General features: G+C 28.7%; 2 protein-coding genes and 1 long non-coding RNA gene across 4 annotated transcripts; 1 reads left to right on the top strand and 2 right to left on the bottom strand.

Moving 5' to 3' along the window:
• Positions 1–413: 413 nt before the first annotated feature.
• Positions 414–4,899, bottom strand: LOC143907249 (uncharacterized). The gene is made up of 5 exons (XM_077423893.1): positions 2,418–4,899; positions 1,375–1,740; positions 1,066–1,149; positions 633–643; positions 414–585 (listed from the first exon to the last, which is right to left on the bottom strand). The coding sequence occupies exons 1-5, from the start codon at positions 2,452–2,454 to the stop codon at positions 478–480; spliced, it is 606 nt and encodes a 201-aa protein (XP_077280019.1). The 5' UTR covers positions 2,455–4,899; the 3' UTR covers positions 414–477.
• A 2,062-nt stretch (positions 4,900–6,961) lies between these two features.
• Positions 6,962–8,134, top strand: LOC143907052 (uncharacterized). The gene is made up of 2 exons (XR_013259708.1): positions 6,962–7,153; positions 7,637–8,134. It is a non-coding gene; the product is annotated as an uncharacterized LOC143907052 (long non-coding RNA).
• Positions 7,845–12,188, bottom strand: LOC143907051 (uncharacterized). 2 transcript variants are annotated; one of them, XM_077423548.1, is made up of 7 exons: positions 11,987–12,188; positions 11,741–11,913; positions 11,271–11,409; positions 10,920–11,076; positions 10,597–10,683; positions 10,255–10,392; positions 7,845–7,996 (listed from the first exon to the last, which is right to left on the bottom strand). In XM_077423548.1, the coding sequence occupies exons 3-7, from the start codon at positions 11,275–11,277 to the stop codon at positions 7,900–7,902; spliced, it is 486 nt and encodes a 161-aa protein (XP_077279674.1). In that variant the 5' UTR covers positions 11,278–11,409; positions 11,741–11,913; positions 11,987–12,188; the 3' UTR covers positions 7,845–7,899. The 2 variants fall into 2 exon arrangements, with proteins under 2 accessions (XP_077279674.1, XP_077279675.1); XM_077423549.1 differs by lacking the exon at positions 11,987–12,188 and having other exon boundaries at positions 10,920–11,095; positions 11,741–11,980.
• Positions 12,189–19,370: the final 7,182 nt, after the last annotated feature.

Here is a 19,370-nt window from a genome sequence, read left to right as displayed (position 1 = left end):
TCTTGGCATATAATTCGAGCCAATTGTTTAATCTAAAATATAATTACACACTGTTAATATCAGTTGGATGTTTTGCCTAGTGTTAGTATGATGCTGTAGTAAAAATATACTCTAATAAAAACTTAAATCTTGAGAAATAAAATAGAAAACTATTATGAAAGCAAACTTTTAATACAAATAAACTTTTACATAATAAAATGTTAATATGTTAGGTCTCAAGGTGATATGCAACTTTAGAATATTTATAAATAATAAAATTATCTTGCACATTAAAATATTTATATCTATATTATATTATTTTTTAGTGTTGCAAACATTTACATTTATTATGTTATCCAGTAATTGTATAATATTATTAAATTACAATTATTTTCATAAATATTCTATGTAGAACAAGTGTATAACTTACCATATGTTTTCTATAAGTTGAGTCATTGTTTAACTTGCTTTCTAACGCTTCAAGTTCATTTTCATTTGTCAGTGAAAGATGTTCAAAAAAATGTCGACTTCTGTTTCTTCTAAATTCAAGATACCACCTGACTGTTTCTCTAAAATTGACTTTTGATGTGTTTTGATTATATTCATTTTTATCTCCAAGGATGTCAGTTTTCTAATAACAAATAGGCGAAAAACTTTTCAGTTACTGTAAATAAATAAAAATATTGTACACACTTATGTTAATCAAAACATTTAAAAATAAAATGTAAATTTTAAATATAAAAAATTGAAGCATATAATAAGAATATAATTATCTTTACTTTCCCAGTTAAAAATTTTTCATATAAAAACATATTTAAACATATTATACATAATAATCATATATAAAATATGTCCGTACATGTTTTCTGTCTTTTATTTAATCTCTGTTCGTATGTGTATACAAGAACAATAATAAGTAAATAACAAAAGAATGAAAATATGTACAGACAAATTTTATGTATGATTGTATATATTTAAATGTTTTTATATAAAAATTTTTTTTACCGGAAGCTATATATAAAAAAATATCAAAAAAATATATTACAAGTATATTTTAATTCAAATAAATAACAAATGTTAATATACCTAATAAATCATCTTCATCAACGTTTAGATCAGCAGTTTCTTGCTTGCTTGTAGTTGGCAAGTTTTGTGACTTTGATTGTAGTCCTAAAAATAACAAAAGATTTAATTGTAATAATATTAATTATTCTGAATATACCAATTCTTCTGAGATTTCGATTATTTAATATATAATAATATCACAAAAGTAAGTATAAAATTGAAGCATATAATAAGAATATAGTTATCTTTACTCCCGGTAAACAAAGTTTATTATGTACTATAAATAATTATTTTCATGTATCTATTATTGCTATATCATTAGATTTTTACCTTTTTGCATAATTGTTTTTTTACTGTGTGTAGTACTTATTTGTTTCTGCGAAATTTTTGGGACATTTTCGATTAAATCATCTTCAGATGATTTATCACTATTACTCGACGAGTTATTCTGATTTTTAGCAGCTCTGCCTTTTTGCGATTTTCTTAAATATTCTTCTGTTTTCTGCGAAATTTTTGAGACATTTTTTAATACATCATTTACAGATGATTCATCACTATTACTCGACGAGTTATTCTGATTTTTAGCAGCTCTGTCTTTTCGTGATTTTTTTAAATATTCTTTTGTTTCTGTACAGGAATTTAAATCTGAAATATCTTCGGCATCCTTTAATTTTTTCCTCGCCTTTTCATAACAAGCTAAAAAAGGAAAAAACAACATTATATTATTGTAATCAATTTATTAACGTTTTTTACTGGACTGGTTTACTAATGAGCTAGCGAAAATTATTAGATGTAATCAAAAATGCTATTAGTGTATATCTTAGACCTTTGTATGTTGCTTTAGATCATTAAAAATATGATTACAAGATTATATTTAAATGTTTTTATTTGTGAATAATATATAATAATGTATGGTAGCATATTAATATCCATTTATATTTGATTGAAACTATCATCTCTATTTATAAAAAAAATAGGAAAAAAGTTAAAATAAATAAAATTTATATTAATATATGTTATTTTTAATATTTAATTTGAATCACTATATTATCATACAGGCCTAGTTTACACCGATCACTTGATATGTATATTAAATAGTAAATAACTAGTAAATTAGTTTGATTATTGGCTGATCACCTAAAATATACTATTTGATACGCGTATCAAAAAATCGATGTGTAAACTAGGCCACAGTAAATAAATATAAAGTAAATTTGTATTCTTTCTGATAGATAGACCAAAATAACCTTAATAGAAACAACGTATAAACCTATGTTATAATATTTAAAAATGTATATATATTTATTTTATATACATCATACACAATATTTTAATTAGTTTTAATAAAAAGAAAATAAGGAAGTATTACTTACAAAATGTCCTAAATATTTTTCTAATTGATTGTTTCATCCATGTGTAGATTTATCAGGCTGTTCCATTAATTTAACTGCTTTATTATATCGTTTATTACTTGTATAATGTGGCCAAAAAACTGTTTTCAAATCTGCGCTGAACCAATTATTTGGAATAACTTGAAGCCCATCTTCAAATTCAACGATGGAATATAATTTTTTTTCTGTCATCCTGGTACCATACCAATAAGCACATTATGTTTCAATATGTAATAGTGGGAAAACTGCAAATTTATCATTTCCACAAGGTAATTTTACATATTTCTTTATCACATTTTGTAATGGCCATGATTTCAAATGTGACAACAAATATACAGAATATATCCCAAGCAAGGAAGATGGACAAGGAACGTCAAAAAGATCCCTTTTTTCCAAAAATTCATATCCTATACTCATAGGAATGTTTCGCTTTGCACAGTGTGCCACATTTTCAATACACACAATACTACCATCGCTTAAGCCACAACAATTATTTGCAAGTGTTCCAGCTTTGAATGTTATTCTATTATATTTAATAACTTTATATTGTAGATTATTGCAGTCAGATGTAAGTGGGTCATTACAATGTGGTGATATTAGATTTGGATTTGTTAAAATAGAATCTGATGAAATATTTCGTAATGGTGATACATCTAATGGCAAGTTTCTTTCTTTCTCTGATCATCTCCGTACTACTTGTTGTAATGGCTTTTCAGATTTTCTAAGTAATTTCTTTAATGTTTGCATATAATTTTTAAATTTAAATGCGCTGAAGTTTTCAAGTACTCCAAATTTTCTAACATCATCTACAAGATGCATTAGACAATGAACATTGTGCGACACATTGTGGGCTCCGCAAAGTTTTATAAATGTTGTAATAAAAAATAAAATTAGTTCTTGCGCATAGGATAAATATTCATGTAAGTCTTTCGAAGACATAATTTTGATAATTACATGAAGTATCATGAAATGTATATATACTTTTTTTTTTTAATAGATTTAAAAGCCAATGGCCCTGTATATAGCAGTATTAATCTGTATTCTGTAGCTTTCCACAACTTTACGCAATCCATTCCTTGTGGTTTTCTAGCAAATTCTGAAGGTATGAATGGTTTTAATTGTGTCAATAAACGTGTAGAAATTTCTTTTACTGCTCTATGTGGTATACGGTAATCTAAATCTCCACCAAGCCATAAATAAATTAATTTGCGCATAATTCCTATATACAGTAAGTACATGGGATCTAGAAAAACATTTGTAACAGGTCGAAAATGAGGTATTCTTAACAAGCAACATGTTACATCTGGATTATGATAATTATTGTTAACTTTTTGCATAAAATCCTCATCTGTTCTAAGTGGCGCATCCGTTTGTGGAAAGCATATCCAATTTCTTATGTATTCTCCTTCAGTAATGCACTTAGTGCAACTGGAATATCCTGTATGTCCTTTTATACATAAAGCAAATGCTTTGGCTGGTGCATCACAGATCAGTGCTTCAATTCTACATTGTATGTTAAGATTATCAATGTAAATACGTTTCTCACATATTTCTATTGCTTCATTAACAAAGTCTTGTAAAAAATCATTTGCGTCTGCTGGTTTTTCATTCCCATAATAAATTCCGATGACAAATACATTGTTATAGGGAAGGATTGAGCCTAATATAGGCCAAAATTGTTGTTGCGATAACCTTGACAATGGTAATCCATCAATGTTTATCGTTATTTTGACACAATCAATATTTTCACTTTGTAATGTCAATGCATTTCGTATAACATTCAGTAATCCAAAATGATAGTATATACTTGGTACTACTACACGTGTAGTTTGTGTTCGTGGTGTTTTTAAAAATGATCGTGGATCTGTCAATAATATCAAAAAACAAGAATGTTGTTTTAATTTCAGAAGTAGTGCTTTCAAAGCATTATGATTAATTTGATATTCCGTAGCCCAGACAACAAGATCATTTTTAAAATTGCTGTTTGTATTTTCAGATGCCACATGAGCTATTGATTCATTATAAGAAATTCTTGTAATGCATTGTAAAGAATTGGAAGTATGCTCATTTAAATATTCGTCTGTATTGAAATGTTCATAATTCATTAATACATCGTTATTGTTGTTTTCTTCATTTAAAACGTTGTCTTTTTCAATTATTTGTGCATTGCTTTGAATATTTGTCATATCAGATTCAATTTCTAAGATGTTTCCCACATTTGTACATTTATCATTAATATTCTTATGTGATGGTATGGCAGTCATATTTAACACAGAAGCAGAAATACGTTCTGATTCTTGTTTAGTCAATCTACTTAATTGTCGTTTTGACATATCTGAGATATCTTTTCTTTCACGTTTTCCATTTATTTTGAATCTGTTTAAATCCATTATTATAATCGTTATTACTTCATAATTTTAACCATAGTATTAGATATAACATAAAATATATAGTACTTAAAATATTGTAGCAATGATAAAATGATCATAAATAAAGTGATATTTAAAATAATATAAATTTTTAATATTACCAAAATTTACATGTTAATAAAATTAGAAACGGAAATATTGAACATGATAAATTAAAAACCTGAACATTTCAGACCGTGATAATAAAATATCTTTATCAATTAGAAAACGTTGAAAATTAAATAAACTGTAAATAATAATTAAAAATTTTGCTATTCTTAAATTATTCAGTAGTTGCTGCAATTCTTTTATGTGTAATTAATGTAGATATCCTAAAATATTATGAATATAATACTCAAAATTCTGTAGGTTTTACTCTAATTTATTTTTCTTTTAAAAGGTGCTTAATAAAATAAATAGAATAAAATACAGAATACATTACATTTAGTACCATGTTCTATGAGCAGAAATGAGAAAAAAATGTTACATAAAAACATACATCTCCAAAATGATTCATTAGAAAGTTATAACCAAAATACAAAATGTATAAAAAGCAATTTTATTTAAGTTTGTATTTTAAAGTACCGTCCTTTCTGTCTATCCCTGTCAATACAAGCTATACAATGTAATATTGAATTTATCACTCTAGAGATTTTATATCAATTTTGCTTTATTTCTGCAGCTGTATACAAACTTCTAGAATTTTGAGTATTATACTCATAATATTTTAGGATATCTACATTAATTACCCATACATAAAAGAATTGCAGAAACTACTAAATAATTTAAGGATAGCAAAATTTTTAATTATTAATTACAGTTTATTTAATTTTCAACGTTTTCTATTAGGTATTAATGACGCTGTCTGTACATATCTTTTCCAACATTAGTAAATTGCTATTTTACTAATGTTGCAGTTTACTAATGTTGGAAAAGATATGTGTAATACATAAATATATATAGTCTTTTGGGATAAGTTTTATTGTATATATATATATATATATATATATATATATATATTATACATATATATATATATACAATGTATATGTATATGTATAAATGTATATGTATGTATATGTATAAATGTATATGTATATGTATAAATGTATATGTATAATGGCTATGTATTGTATATTGTCTACTGTATCTGTCTCTGTCTCTGTATCGGTCTTGTCTCTGGTCTCGTATTTATCATGTCTCTGTCTATGTCTCTGCTCTGTTCTGTCTCTGTCTCCTGTTCTGTCTCGGTCTACTGTCTCTTATCCTCTGTCGCTGTATCTCTTCTCTGTCTCCTGTCTCTGTCTCACTTCCTGGTCCTCCTGCCCCTTTCGTCCCTCTCGCCTTTTGCTTCAATTAACTCCTTTGATAGTATAATGTCTATCCAAAATTCATATATTCCATCAAAAATAGAATGTGAGAAGAACTCTATAATAAAACATAAAAAAATTTACAATAATACCAGAAATATAAGACCGTTATGGTATACAATTAAATGAGATTAAATTAAATTGCCATTTACGGTCCGAACTTAGATCTTGTTAGCATAATTATTACGTACCTACATATCTTTTCCAACATTAGTAAATTACTATTTTACTATATAATGTTGCAGTTTACTAATGTTGGAAAAGATATGTGTAATACATAAATATATATGTGGTCTTTTGACATTGAGCTCTCGATCCAAATCAATACAAACATTGTTCTCTCATCCGCAGCCCTCCCCTCGTTTCGCACTCTTTCTGAGTGGTACCGGCATAAATTGCGCTCTGCGGAATCTCCGGTCGAGCAAGAAACAGAAGGTATGTACAACGACCGTTGAGAACCCAATCCCGCCTTCCCGATATTCTCGATACCACAGTATATACAGTAGCGCAACTCTCTGTCGGCGCCTTTGAAGTTAGTGTTGTCTAAAATGGAGTGCGCATGCGCGAAATAAGTAAGCGCCCACTAATACCAACTAAACGGCCACGTACAGCAGACACAACTGTTGAGTGTCGTCTTATCGACACGCTACGCTGATTCGTTGGGTCTAAAAGTATAAGAGCCAATCATGTGCTATGCTACTGAGCGCTTTTGCTGAACGCGCCCAACGCCTTTCTCAGAACTTCTTTCCATGGTGGAAATATACATGGTGTGCTCAGTATTGGTCTGTCTTTTTCTAAAATCTCCCGGCTCTCTCTTTTCTTGTCGCCGAAAAACACAGGCTTCCATCAACAAAATATCCCTAGAATAGTGGGTATTTTGTGTTGTTACGATGCAGTATTCGACCCTCTTCCTGTGATTTTGGTTTCGTGTAAAATAAAGGTAAGATGTTTTTTTAAATTAAAACTAAAATATTTGGCCATTATTCGTAACAGTAATAAATATAATATGCAATAAATTTATATAATAATGAAAGTAAAAAACAGGAAAAAAAGATTTATTTTAATATACTGTCGATTAATTTTTTATATCTATTTTTTTTTAATAAAGACTATTTTTTTTATAAAGACTATTGTTTATTAAAGACATTGTAAATTATTCATCATAGATGATCCACAATGTCTCGGTAGCTTCCTCTTCGAATGTAGGCTTGCATTATTCATATTACATGTGTACGTTAAATTTTTTTTTATTTACTTGTTTTCACGATTGTTTTGTGATTAATTTATATAATTAATAATACTTTTTAAATAATTCTTCTTCACTTACAACTAATTATTAGATAATTTAATCAATGTGATAAACTGGCTTCTAGTACTTTCTGTTATATTTACTAAATAAAAAATCATTCTTTTCTATGTTTAGACCGAATTCATTCAAGCTGTTGAATTGGAACAAGTGGATAAGAAAATCAATATTATCAGTCCAGAATGTGATACGCAAAATGCTTGTCTATCAGCAAAACCGAAGCTGCCAAAGATATTGCATATTGACTGTCACATATTTGCTACCAGGTCGAGGTATATTAATGAACTTGCAGGAGTTAAGGATTAATAAAAGGTATCTCTAAAAGTAAAGTTGACAGAAGATTAAGGTTTATTTAATATATACACAAAGACAATGTTTATTTAATATATACACAAAGACAAGGTAACAATCATATTAAACAAGTTTCTTTTATTTATGTACATTTTCTTCATATTCAGCAAACCACTTATTTTGCATCTGAAAAGTTGTTTTTGAGTTTTCTGTAGACTTTAGTTACGAAAAATATAAGTGGAGTTTCATGTGTGAACGTGCATTTTTATTCCATGGGGATTTAATGTGGGCATAGATGAAGGGATTCTTTCCATGGCCCAATCAGATTTTAGTGCCAACTATAAACATCTTAAAAAAGAAAACAGCAAACACGAAGAAAGAACCTATTTAATGCTTATTCGTTTTTGATTCGAACAATTATTAACAAACCTTACCATGAATTCAAATATAATTTGGTTAAATTAAGCAAATGTGGAGCTGTCAAAGATGCTATTGAAGGTAATTGAGAAGTTTATTGCTAACGGGCAGACTCTAATCTTGCTGGTCTTTTTCATTCCAATATATGCATTTTCTTTACGATGAGTTTTTGATTGTATTACTCGTATAAGCGAGTATTGATTAAGGTAAAGTTAGAATACGATAATTTAAAATATTACTTTATATACATAAATAATTAGAATTGCACTTCTGTGATTCCTTGAAACTTATTTCTATTGTTCGAATGTCAAAGTGGGCATGTGTAACTCCTAAAGGATATACAAACCTTTTGTGGAATCGAATAAAAGTGTAATTGTTATTTTTTATGCATATAAAATTATATTTCATTTTTCTATTCCTATGGTATTCTCCCTTTGAATAATTAATATTTGCACTTGTACACTTATACGAGTTTTACAAACATAAACTTGTCACAAAGATAATATTAATATTTAAATAATAAATCTATCGTCTGCACCAATGTAAAAAACAATCAAATATGAAAATTTCGACCTACGCAGACACGTGCTGATGGTCATGCACTAACCAACTCACATATCATTGATGCCACTTTAGTAACTTGAAGTAACTTTAGTTGTATTATAGATACACTTGTATCGATACAATTGTTGAGTAGTTGGTTAGTGCATGACCATCAGCACGTGTCTGCGTGGGTCGAAATTCTCATGTTTGATAATATTAATATTCTACGTACGAGTGTAAAACATTAATGCACTTCATCCTTGCCTATGTATCCATGTGCAATGTATAGTGGAATTATTTTGATATGAACTTTTGTCATTACTTATCTGATCATTGATATTATTGATAAATTTCATTGCATTTAAATAATTGTCTAGAAGTAGAAATAAATTTAACAACCAATCTACCAACAAAATGAGTGATGAGAAAAGTTAATACAAATGTATGTTAGGAACAGATTTTGCGAAGCCGTTATTGGTGAAAAGCTTATTCCTTTATTAACTTATTAACAACTTGAGACCTAATCTATTATGTACAATAATTGCACATAAGTTTGCAAATAATAAATTCTTCCAAACTTATTCTAGTAATTAACTTTATATGATTACACATTTATACTCTAACAATGTACATACCAATGCACTGAGTTCATAGCTTGGAATTGGTTCTTTCATAGTTGATAGTAAATGAAATAAAATTATATTTAATAATAAAATGCTAATGATGAAATAATTAATTTAAAAACTTAATGTCAGAATAATTCCATTACAGTTTGTACATGGATATATTAGCGTATATACCTTGATATCCGAAGGATATCACACAGAAGTGCAATTCTTATTTTTTTTTTTTATAAAATTATTTTTCTATTTATCGTACTCTCTCTTTTCATTAATCAATACTTACTTATACGACTATTACAATCATAAGCTCATCGTAAAGAAAATGCAGACATTCGAATTAAAAGAACCAGCAAGATCTGAAAAGTCTGCCCTTTGTCAATAAATTCTTCAATACCTCCAATAATATTTTTTGACAACTCCGTATTTGCTCAATTGAACCAAAGCATGTTTGAATTCACGGTACGGCTTGTTAATAATAGTTCGAGTCGAAATGGAATATATATTGAGCATGTCTTTCTTTATATATTGAGCATTTCTTTGTATTTGCTAGGTTTTTCAAATCTTTTCTTGGCACTGCTTTGACAGAATTACCTTTTTCCTAATGGATTATTGCGATCACATGTAAACAAATAGTAAAAAATTACATGATACAGCACTTTAAAAAAGTACATGATTCTTTAAATTACTTGAAAAATGAATATTATACTTTTCAACATGTCATTTGAAACTGTTATGCTTTTAAAACGTAAACTTAAGTCACTTTTTTTAAACTGATGATAAATAATGAATATCAATGCAATTACAAATTAATCATTACTACATATATTGCACCATAAATAGGCAGTAAAGTATTTCACTCACCGACGTTGACGTTTCAATGGTGGACTTCCTTGTTCACTATTATATGCTGCCTCGTGAACTTTCGTCTTCGAAGTAAACCGTTTACTCCTCGATCGTACTGTACTACACTTATGTAGTACTACCTTCTTCTTTTTGGATCTACAAAATATACATATATAAGGTCATTAAAGAATTTCCTAACTTGTCACTGTAAAACTTAATTATTGTATTGTTAAAACTAAACAAGAATTAACAGATATAAACAAATTGTGCAACGCATTGAAATGGACTTGCTGAAAAATTTGTTAAAAATTTTCCATCTATGCGTACGAGTGTGTTACATCACGAATAAATTTTACTAACCTTGTTGGAAAACTCTCACTGCGCAACAGTTCATAGGATACTTCCTGAACATCGTTGTCACTGTTAGTTGGTTCCTGGCAACGATTACTGAAAAAACATATAGAAAATAATGTTACAATTAATGTACACCGAACTTATAGTGATGACACATGGAAAAAAACCTGTGCACATTGCATTTCAAAAGAATCAAAATATCTTTAAATGACTCACTTAAGTCGAATGTATATTACACAACTGTAGGAATTACATTATTTATTGTGGAAAAAAATAACTTGAATACAAGATATATCCTCAAAATGTGGTACTTGTATTTTAATACATACCTAGTAGATACTAATGTTAAATCTTGTAAGTGCTCAGTGACTCCTACAGGGGATGGTACTGGGGTCGAAGATCGTATCGGAGTATTTGTGTTCGTAGATGGGCAAACCAAATGAAACTCCCGCCGTATCACCTTCATATTATTTTCTTCAGGAGATGCTGTAATTTCATATACATACTACAGAAAGACTACAATTGCTAGCTTTGTAATTTTAATAAATATCAGAGCAATGAAAATGATTGTTATATCTCGTCTAATAATTCATAAATAACATATGATAGCACTATATATTATTAACGATATGGAGCTATGGTTACAAAAGGACTATATTGATTTTTCCTTGTTAACTTACTGTTCATTTAATGGCTGCAGATGCAATGTAGGCACAGCGGATGGCAAAAGACTCCGCCTTTTTGAAATTTTTTTTGCAGCTCTCTTCCTCTTCGGCTGAACAAATGACTCTGGCGTAAAGTGCATTGAACAAATTCTTGCTGTAATAACAAAAAATCGTAATGTATTTTGTTGATGTATCAACATCACCTTTAATTTACTTCTGGATGAATGTTATTACTAATGTTATAACATTTTTAACTAACGCTCGGAGTCAATTGAATAAAAAAAATGTTCCTTCAAATTAGCTAACTGACGTTTATTTATGTATATTTTCTTAAAAATTAATTTCTATCAAATTTACCTAAAAACAAAATGAAAACAGCAGTTTATCACTATTAATTTCTCATTTCTTATTAAATAATTTGATAAAATAAGCATAGACATAAGCAAACAATATAAAGCATTATATTTATTATTATTAAGACTTACCGTTCACCGTATTGGAAGGAAGGACAACTTCTCCGATATTTTTGTACCATCCTTCACGCATGATTTGGTTTTCCGGTATTTTGTGGAAACTGACTTCCTCCGGAGTACATGTTGTATTGGTGTTTTTACAATTTTTGACAATACACCGCACCATTTTTGCGTTCTCCAAGCTCCTGAAATCAATTTTCAAAATTAAACAAACGTTGTCTAGTAAGTGGAGGTTAAAAATACACACAGACACTTTACCTGAAAGAGACAGACGACGACAGAGGAGTACGAGATACACACACGATTCACGTGCAAGAGAGACGCTACTAGTACAGTAGTGCCAAACTTCCAACGCTAAACATTTTGTTTCTCACAGTTGCCCACCCTGTGTTTTTCGGTGACATTCACGTTGAAAAGGGGCGTGGTTTACGAGTTCTGAGCACACCATGTATATTTCCACCATGCTTCTTTCTCAATTGCTCTTCCTTTCTCCGCTCTCACTCCACTTTTACATGAAATTAATCTGAATTTAATGAAAATAATGAAAATAAATATTTATTATGTATTAAAAATAAGAAAAAAATTCATAAAAAATTCATAAATGAGAAAAAATAAAATTATATAAATGTGATTGTGCAGATTGAATAATATAAATGTATTGAGGTAAATTACTAGAAAATATAATGTTATATAACATATATTGAACAACCGCCGCGAAAAGCAAAATATAATATTTTATACATTATACTTATAAGAAAACAATTATAATTATAAAATATTTAATATAAAATAGTTTTATTACATTAAATGAAATAAATAAATGATTTTTAATTATGCATCCAAAATAAAAATGAGATATATATTCATGCTTAATTTAAAATGCGATAAATGAAATTTTAATTTTAATACAACGATGATATGTTAATATTACATTTTAAAATAATTTTAAGCCCTTATATATAGAAATTTAATACTGTAAGTGATTATTTGGTTAGTAATTAATTACTTATTTTGAGTATTAAAATCATTAAAAACAGTACTTTTAATACTCAAAATGAGTAATTAATCACTAGCCAAATAATCACTTACAGTATTAAATTTCTGTAAGGGAGTATATCTATACAAAAAGAATATACCCGTAATAAATATAACTGCAATATATTAAAAGTACATGTTTTATTAATAAATATAATAAAGAAACTACATTTTTTATATAAAATAAAATTGTATCTTTATTACAATACATAAGAAATTACATATTATGTAGTACCAAATTGTAGTCTTTTTTCTTTTAATTTATTCACTGCTCCATGCTTCAGCTACTCGATCCACCTCAACACAGACCAGAGAAACAGAACAAAAAAATACATTAAATACACTTTATTGTACAATTCTTTCATTGATCTGTATCTCAGCTACTCGATCCACCTCGATACAACCCAAAAAAAGAAAAGGGCAATAAAAGTGCAAGCTACAATAATTACCGTTCAATAATGTAGAACAAAAAATACTTAAAATATAAACAAGGAATCTATAAAATGTAATATTAATAAGCTCCATTTCTTCTCCAAGTTTTTCATTCGTATAACCTTTTGATTATTCATCCTTGAGGCATGTAAGAACTTAAAAAAAAAAAAAAATTAATTAATGTAATGTATCACTAACAGTATTCATGCCTTTACAAATACACATGCACCATCGCACATACATATATATATACATACATATATATATATTTAACACACACGAATACATTAATTTATATAACATACACAATATAAAATTTAATAAGTAACGTAATGTATAAAAGTCTATTAATGCACACTTATTAATACATATATAGTAACGCATAATTTCAACGCACAATATGAACGCATAATATCAAAACACAATATCAATATTAACGCAACTGAAAAAATTGCACATACATGTTGCCATTAATTAAAACTAAAATGTAAAACGCAACAATACAATCAATACATTATTAAATACAATATAAGTTAGACAATATAATTTGAAAATAAACAAAATGCAATAAAGAAACACGCAAAGTTATATATAATGTTATTTGCAAGCAAACAAAACATGCAATAAATGAACACACAATACTGGGCAAGTAATATATCACAATCCATTATAAGAATAAGAATCAATAAAACAGTAGCCTCAATAATTAAAATATGCCCGTAACGCATAACTCAACATGACAATTAAACATTATAAGAAGAAAATTTATAAATGGGAAACGTTTAAAAGTTTCCTATTTTTTGTGGTAACCCGTTTGCACGATTTATTATGCAGCGATAATGTGTAATATATACGCATACGAAGATATAATTTTATTAAAAATGAAGTAGGGAAATTTGGACATGGCGGTTCAAAAGTTATATTTTGTGTTAATTGGAATAAATAATTGCCAATATTTTTTTGGAAACAATTCTTCTCAAAATTTTTTACAAATACTTCTTCTAATTTATGAATATAATAACAAAAGTCATTACTTGGTATGTTTAATTTCCCAAACAAATTTCCTTCTTCGTTTTCATAGGCTCGAAAAGAACAATATAATGTTGTATTATCTAAGACAGCCATATTATCATTCATATATTTTGTACATATATCACAAGAATGTATTGCTGTACATCTTTTAATTAAAAATCCGCAAACATATTTAAATGCATTTTCTTCTGGCAGATCCATTGAACGATATTCATGAGTCGGAATATTTAAAATGTTATGCGCCGATGATGAAGCAGTAAATTCCGAAACAGTGGACTCTTTGTTATTATCTAACGTTCCAATAAGGTTTAACATATCATCATTATCAGAAGCACAATTTTGCGTATCTGAATGTTTTAATAATGTTGTACTAAAAAGTTTTTTAAAGGCGCGCTTAAATTGTATAGGTGTCGGATTAAGACAATTACCGCCTTGTTTCCGAACAGAACCAAAAAAATTTTCGACACAATCTTGATTCAATCTACGTGTTCGGAGATATGGAAAATTATGATTTTTTAATGTTTCCCAAAGCTGAATGATGCTATTAATTGTTATCTGCCAGCATTCAAAGCATTTGACTTTTACATATTTACCATTATTATTATTAATAACTACTTTAATACTTTTTATAAGATCTGACATTTCTTGCAAAAACTGCATTTGTTTCTCACTTCCGGTACAAATTTTTCCATGTTCTTTAGGATTATTTACGGCGGACGAATTTAACATATCGAACAACTTATCAAAATGATCAATTAAATCTATAGTTCCAACGACTTTAGTCGGAACAAGACCGACAGACATCTGTGTACACGTTCCTGCACATACATGGTTACTCAGTACTTGTTCGGCATATTTAACTTTCATTCTCATAAAGTTATTTGGGTTCATATGAATTTTTGATAATTTAGGAGCTGCTCTTATCCATTGTTTGACGTCTTGCATATAAAACTGTCTAATATGATCCCACGAAGCTACTTTATTATTAAATTCAAAATTATGTTTTAACAAATTATTTCGGGTTGCTTTTATTAAATGTGGAGTGTCAAAAATGTAAACTAAATTTTCTCCGTTAACTGAAAAAGTTGAATTTTGTGTAGATATTCCTAAATCACGGGACAGTTGTATAAAATTAGAACCCATGTCCGTAACCAATGCATGCACCATAGCACCTGTATTTCTTAATTTAATTATTGTATTAAATATCAGATTTTTTAAAAAGTTCATATGGCATGTAGTTTCTACAAAACAAAAAACAATAGGCACCTTCCAATTACCTGCAATACTACGTGCCATAATAACTAAAGCGCTTCTTGCAGGTTTAGATGATTTTTTATCACCAATGTCTTCGAAACCAATTATTTCATCCCGTGATATATTATAAAATAAATGAGCTTTTAAACTCATTTCGTCGGCACATATTATGCAATGACGTTCTACAAGAGGCAACGTATTCAATTTTAATTTAAGTGCTTCAAAAATTTTATCATTTATACCAGGCTCAATATTCCATTTTTGCGTAAATAATTGTAGAGAACGTACAGAAGGCAATGCAATTGAATCTTTCAATTCCCGGTACATTCGTGGACTTAAAAAAAATAATGATAAAGCAAATTTCTTAAATTCGAGATCATATCTTCTGCCACGTTTACATTTTAATTGTGCGTCGACTTGTGCCGCTAATAATCTATTAAATTTTTCCGGTAATAACTTACGGCCTAATTTTATTAGTTGATCGAATTCGTTTTCTTCTTCAACTTTTGTAGCTTTCTTCTTGTTTTCCATACGAAGCCGTCGGATTGTTTCACGCATTACTTTATTTTGCGCCTTTAATTTTTGGAACTTCTCTCGCAATTTCCTTTTTCTCGGGCTATCATCAGACGATTTAGTCGTAACTGCAGGCTTCTTGATAGTGGATGTGCTCCTATAATATATTCCAAACGTTAGATCATAGCACAAAGATTATTTTTAAATATGATATATGTAATTATGTAACTATTTTGCTGTAAGAGACAAAAACAGCAAAATAATATTAAATAAAATCTAAAGTTAAAAGAAATTTAAATATAATGTGTTAATAAATAAATTACATATATCCTGACAATTATATTTTATAAGAAAACTTTTATTACGTAACAAATAAAGAAAATAAAAATACATGTTTAACTGTAAATTAGTAAAGAAAAACTTACGGTTGAGTTATTTCTACGTCACTGACAATAATTGGGACGATTGTTTGTGAAGTTTCTGCTTTGCTGAAAATATACAATTTTTTTTCTTTTAGCCATTATTGTTAATAAACGTAAACAAGTCTCTTATTAATATAAATTACCTATTATCTTCTTGCACTTGCATTTCTGCAACAGTTGCCTCAGCACATGTATTTCTGCAACAAAAAAAAATATATATATATATATGTATCATATAATATTTATTATAAAATATAATATTATAACAAATAGAACATTTATATTTAGCATACCTATCTACTTTCTCTTTAACCACATTTTCCTCATTTTGTTGTGTTGTTTGTTCGGGTGCTGTGTTGTCCCTAAAAGATTTTAATTATTTTGTTTTTATATGTTACTTTCACATAATACATAAAAAATAATGTAAATATTGTTAGATATTGTTGCTATTATTTTTTATACACCTTATACCAGTATTATTCAATTTTATACTTTTTATGAAACAAAACTAATTTAATTAAATTAAAATATGTAAAATTAATAATTATTTGTTAGTAAAAACTCACTGTTGTTGAAAACCTGGTCCAAAAAATATAGTGGGTACAGCATCTGGGTGAAGACGAGCCCTAACTTTATTAATTTTGTACCATTTGTTTTCAAAATGCAAATGGCACAAACGACAATTCTGGTGGGCATATTCTGGACCTTTAGGTTCTAGATCCAGCTTTCCACATGCTCGTACCCATTGCAGCCATCTGTAAATGTTGTACCATTTTACCAATGACAAAATAATGCACACATTACAATTAAAAAAAATGGGTGCAAATTACAAACTTGCACATTGCTTCCTCATTATTATACAGGAAGCTTATTTCATTTAATGTATAAATTTAATGTATATGAGGAAACTTTTATTTTATTTAATATATAATTATTAGTATTTATTTTTTTGGCTTCCTCATAGAAGAAGCTTTGTGAGCAAAGGGTTCTACTTGCACACTTAAAAACTATCAAGAAGCCCGATATCTCAATATTTGCGGAAGTTAGAGCAAATTTACCAAAATTTCTATAACTTCAGAACTAATCAACCAAATCTTAACAAATTATATATGAAATAGGGGTAGAAAAGACTGAAAAATATATTAAAATTAGAAATAGATCGATATCTCCAAATTTGCGGAAATTAAAGCATAAACAATCATTTCTGCAAATTCAAAATTTTATTAAAAAAGAACCCCTTGATTATTAGCAATTTTTATTAATTCTATTATATTCTTCAGTTTTTTCTACCTCTATTTCATATATAATTCGTTAAGATTTGGTTGATTAGTTCTGGAGTGAAAGAAATTTCGGTAAATTTGGCACGTACACACATACATACACACACACACACACACACACATACATGCATACAGATATTTTTTAAAACTGCAATTTTTCGACGTTTTAGAACATTCTGAACGCATTCAGAAAAACAAAAAAAAAATTTTTTTTACAAAAACAAAGCTTCTTCTATGAGGAAGCAATATAATTTATATAAAAAATAATAATATTATATAAAGCAATGTGTTATACCTGTCTTGTTCCTTTGGAAATTTAAAAAAATGTCGTTGCACATCAATAAACTTCTTAACGCACTCTGGTACTGCACAGCTTGGCTTTCTTATCGCATTCATTTTTAATTATTATATGCAGCAACACCTGAAACAAAGCTAAGATCAAAGTGCTTCCAAGAGAATTGAAAACTTATATAATATTTATATAGGTTAACTATTCCCTTAGAAAAAAATTTCTCTTTTATGTTTCCTTCGCTTTTATCACTTTTATCATTTATTTCACTTTTATCACTTTCCTTCACTTTTCTTTACTTCATTCTTTCACTGTCTTTATACTTTGTAAACTCTTTTCACTTTAATCACATAAACGTATTCAGAGTCTGTCAAACACTTCTAACAGCTCTCAATAGCATTCAGTGACTAATTGAGCTAATTCCCTCCAAATTTCTGTTCCAATACAGATAGGCATTTATTTAACTGACCATTTAAATTCTAAGAGGGAGCGAAGCAGAACGGAGAAAGGAAGAGCAATTGAGAAAGAAGTTCAGAGAACGACGTTCAGATGGGGTTAGTGGGCGCTTACTTATTTCGCGCATGCGCACTCCATTTTAGACAACAAGAAATCAGGAGAGTTGCGCTACTGTATATACTGTGTCGATACTATGCGCCTTCGCGCCACCCGTATTGCCATCTAAACTAGCCGACGATCGTGCGCCATCTACATGGGGTGCTGCGCTAGCGCAGCTTATTACTAGAAACTTACTAGGATTCTTACAGCTCGGCCAACCTGCATCCGCATTCGCCTCGAATGCGTTAGGAACAATACAATAAATTTGAATAAAAAAAACGCAAATACATTTTCTTGTATCATAGACTTACATACTAATTTTACATATATGCTTACCGCTAATCGCTAATACAAACTTAATTTAAGGTGGGAGAACAGGTTTAATTAAAGGTTTAAATTTATCAGGCGATAAAATGGCGTTATAGGGCCTAGGTGCTTCATTGAAGCCTGGAATATCGGTTACTACGTAACGGTTCTTGCTGAGAACTTTCGCCACTTGGTACGGGCCTTCATACTTGGGTTTCAGTTTTTTACTTTCACCTACTTTGGATTGCAAGTCCCGTACTAAAACGTAATCGCCCACTTTATATTGTGATATTATGAATCTTATCATAATATAATTTATTATATTGCTTGACCTTTTCAGTCGCTTCAATTGCTATGTCACGTGCTTTATGACGTTCCTTTAATAAATCGCAATCAATCTCGGCAATGTTATCTATAATAATCGTTTAAGCAATACATCGGAATGACTATGCTGGTCATACCCTAAAAGTAACCTGGACGGAGTAGAATTAATAGATGAATTAACGGTATTATTTACCACGTAC

Source organism: Temnothorax americanus, unplaced genomic scaffold (assembly GCF_048541705.1).
Source record: "Temnothorax americanus isolate GAGA-0224 unplaced genomic scaffold, ASM4854170v1 Scaffold8, whole genome shotgun sequence".
Lineage (NCBI taxonomy): Eukaryota > Metazoa > Arthropoda > Insecta > Hymenoptera > Formicidae > Temnothorax > Temnothorax americanus.
The sequence above is the reverse complement of the archived record's forward strand: the minus strand, read 5'-3'. Positions and strand labels throughout refer to the sequence as shown.

Excerpts from the sequence above, each read along its gene's own strand:
- LOC143907249 (XM_077423893.1), bottom strand. The coding sequence starts at position 2,454 with ATGAAACAATCAATTAGAAAAATATTTAGGACATTTT. Across the intron at positions 1,741-2,417 it reads AAAAATATTTAGGACATTTT|CTTGTTATGAAAAGGCGAGG; the intron begins GTAAGTAATACT and ends TTCCTTTTTTAG. Across the intron at positions 1,150-1,374 it reads AAAAACAATTATGCAAAAAG|GACTACAATCAAAGTCACAA; the intron begins GTAAAAATCTAA and ends TGTTATTTTTAG.
- LOC143907051 (XM_077423548.1), bottom strand. Across the intron at positions 10,684-10,919 it reads TTAACATTAGTATCTACTAG|TAATCGTTGCCAGGAACCAA; the intron begins GTATGTATTAAA and ends ATGTTTTTTCAG. Across the intron at positions 7,997-10,254 it reads CCATTGAAACGTCAACGTCG|ATGCAAAATAAGTGGTTTGC; the intron begins GTGAGTGAAATA and ends ACAACTTTTCAG.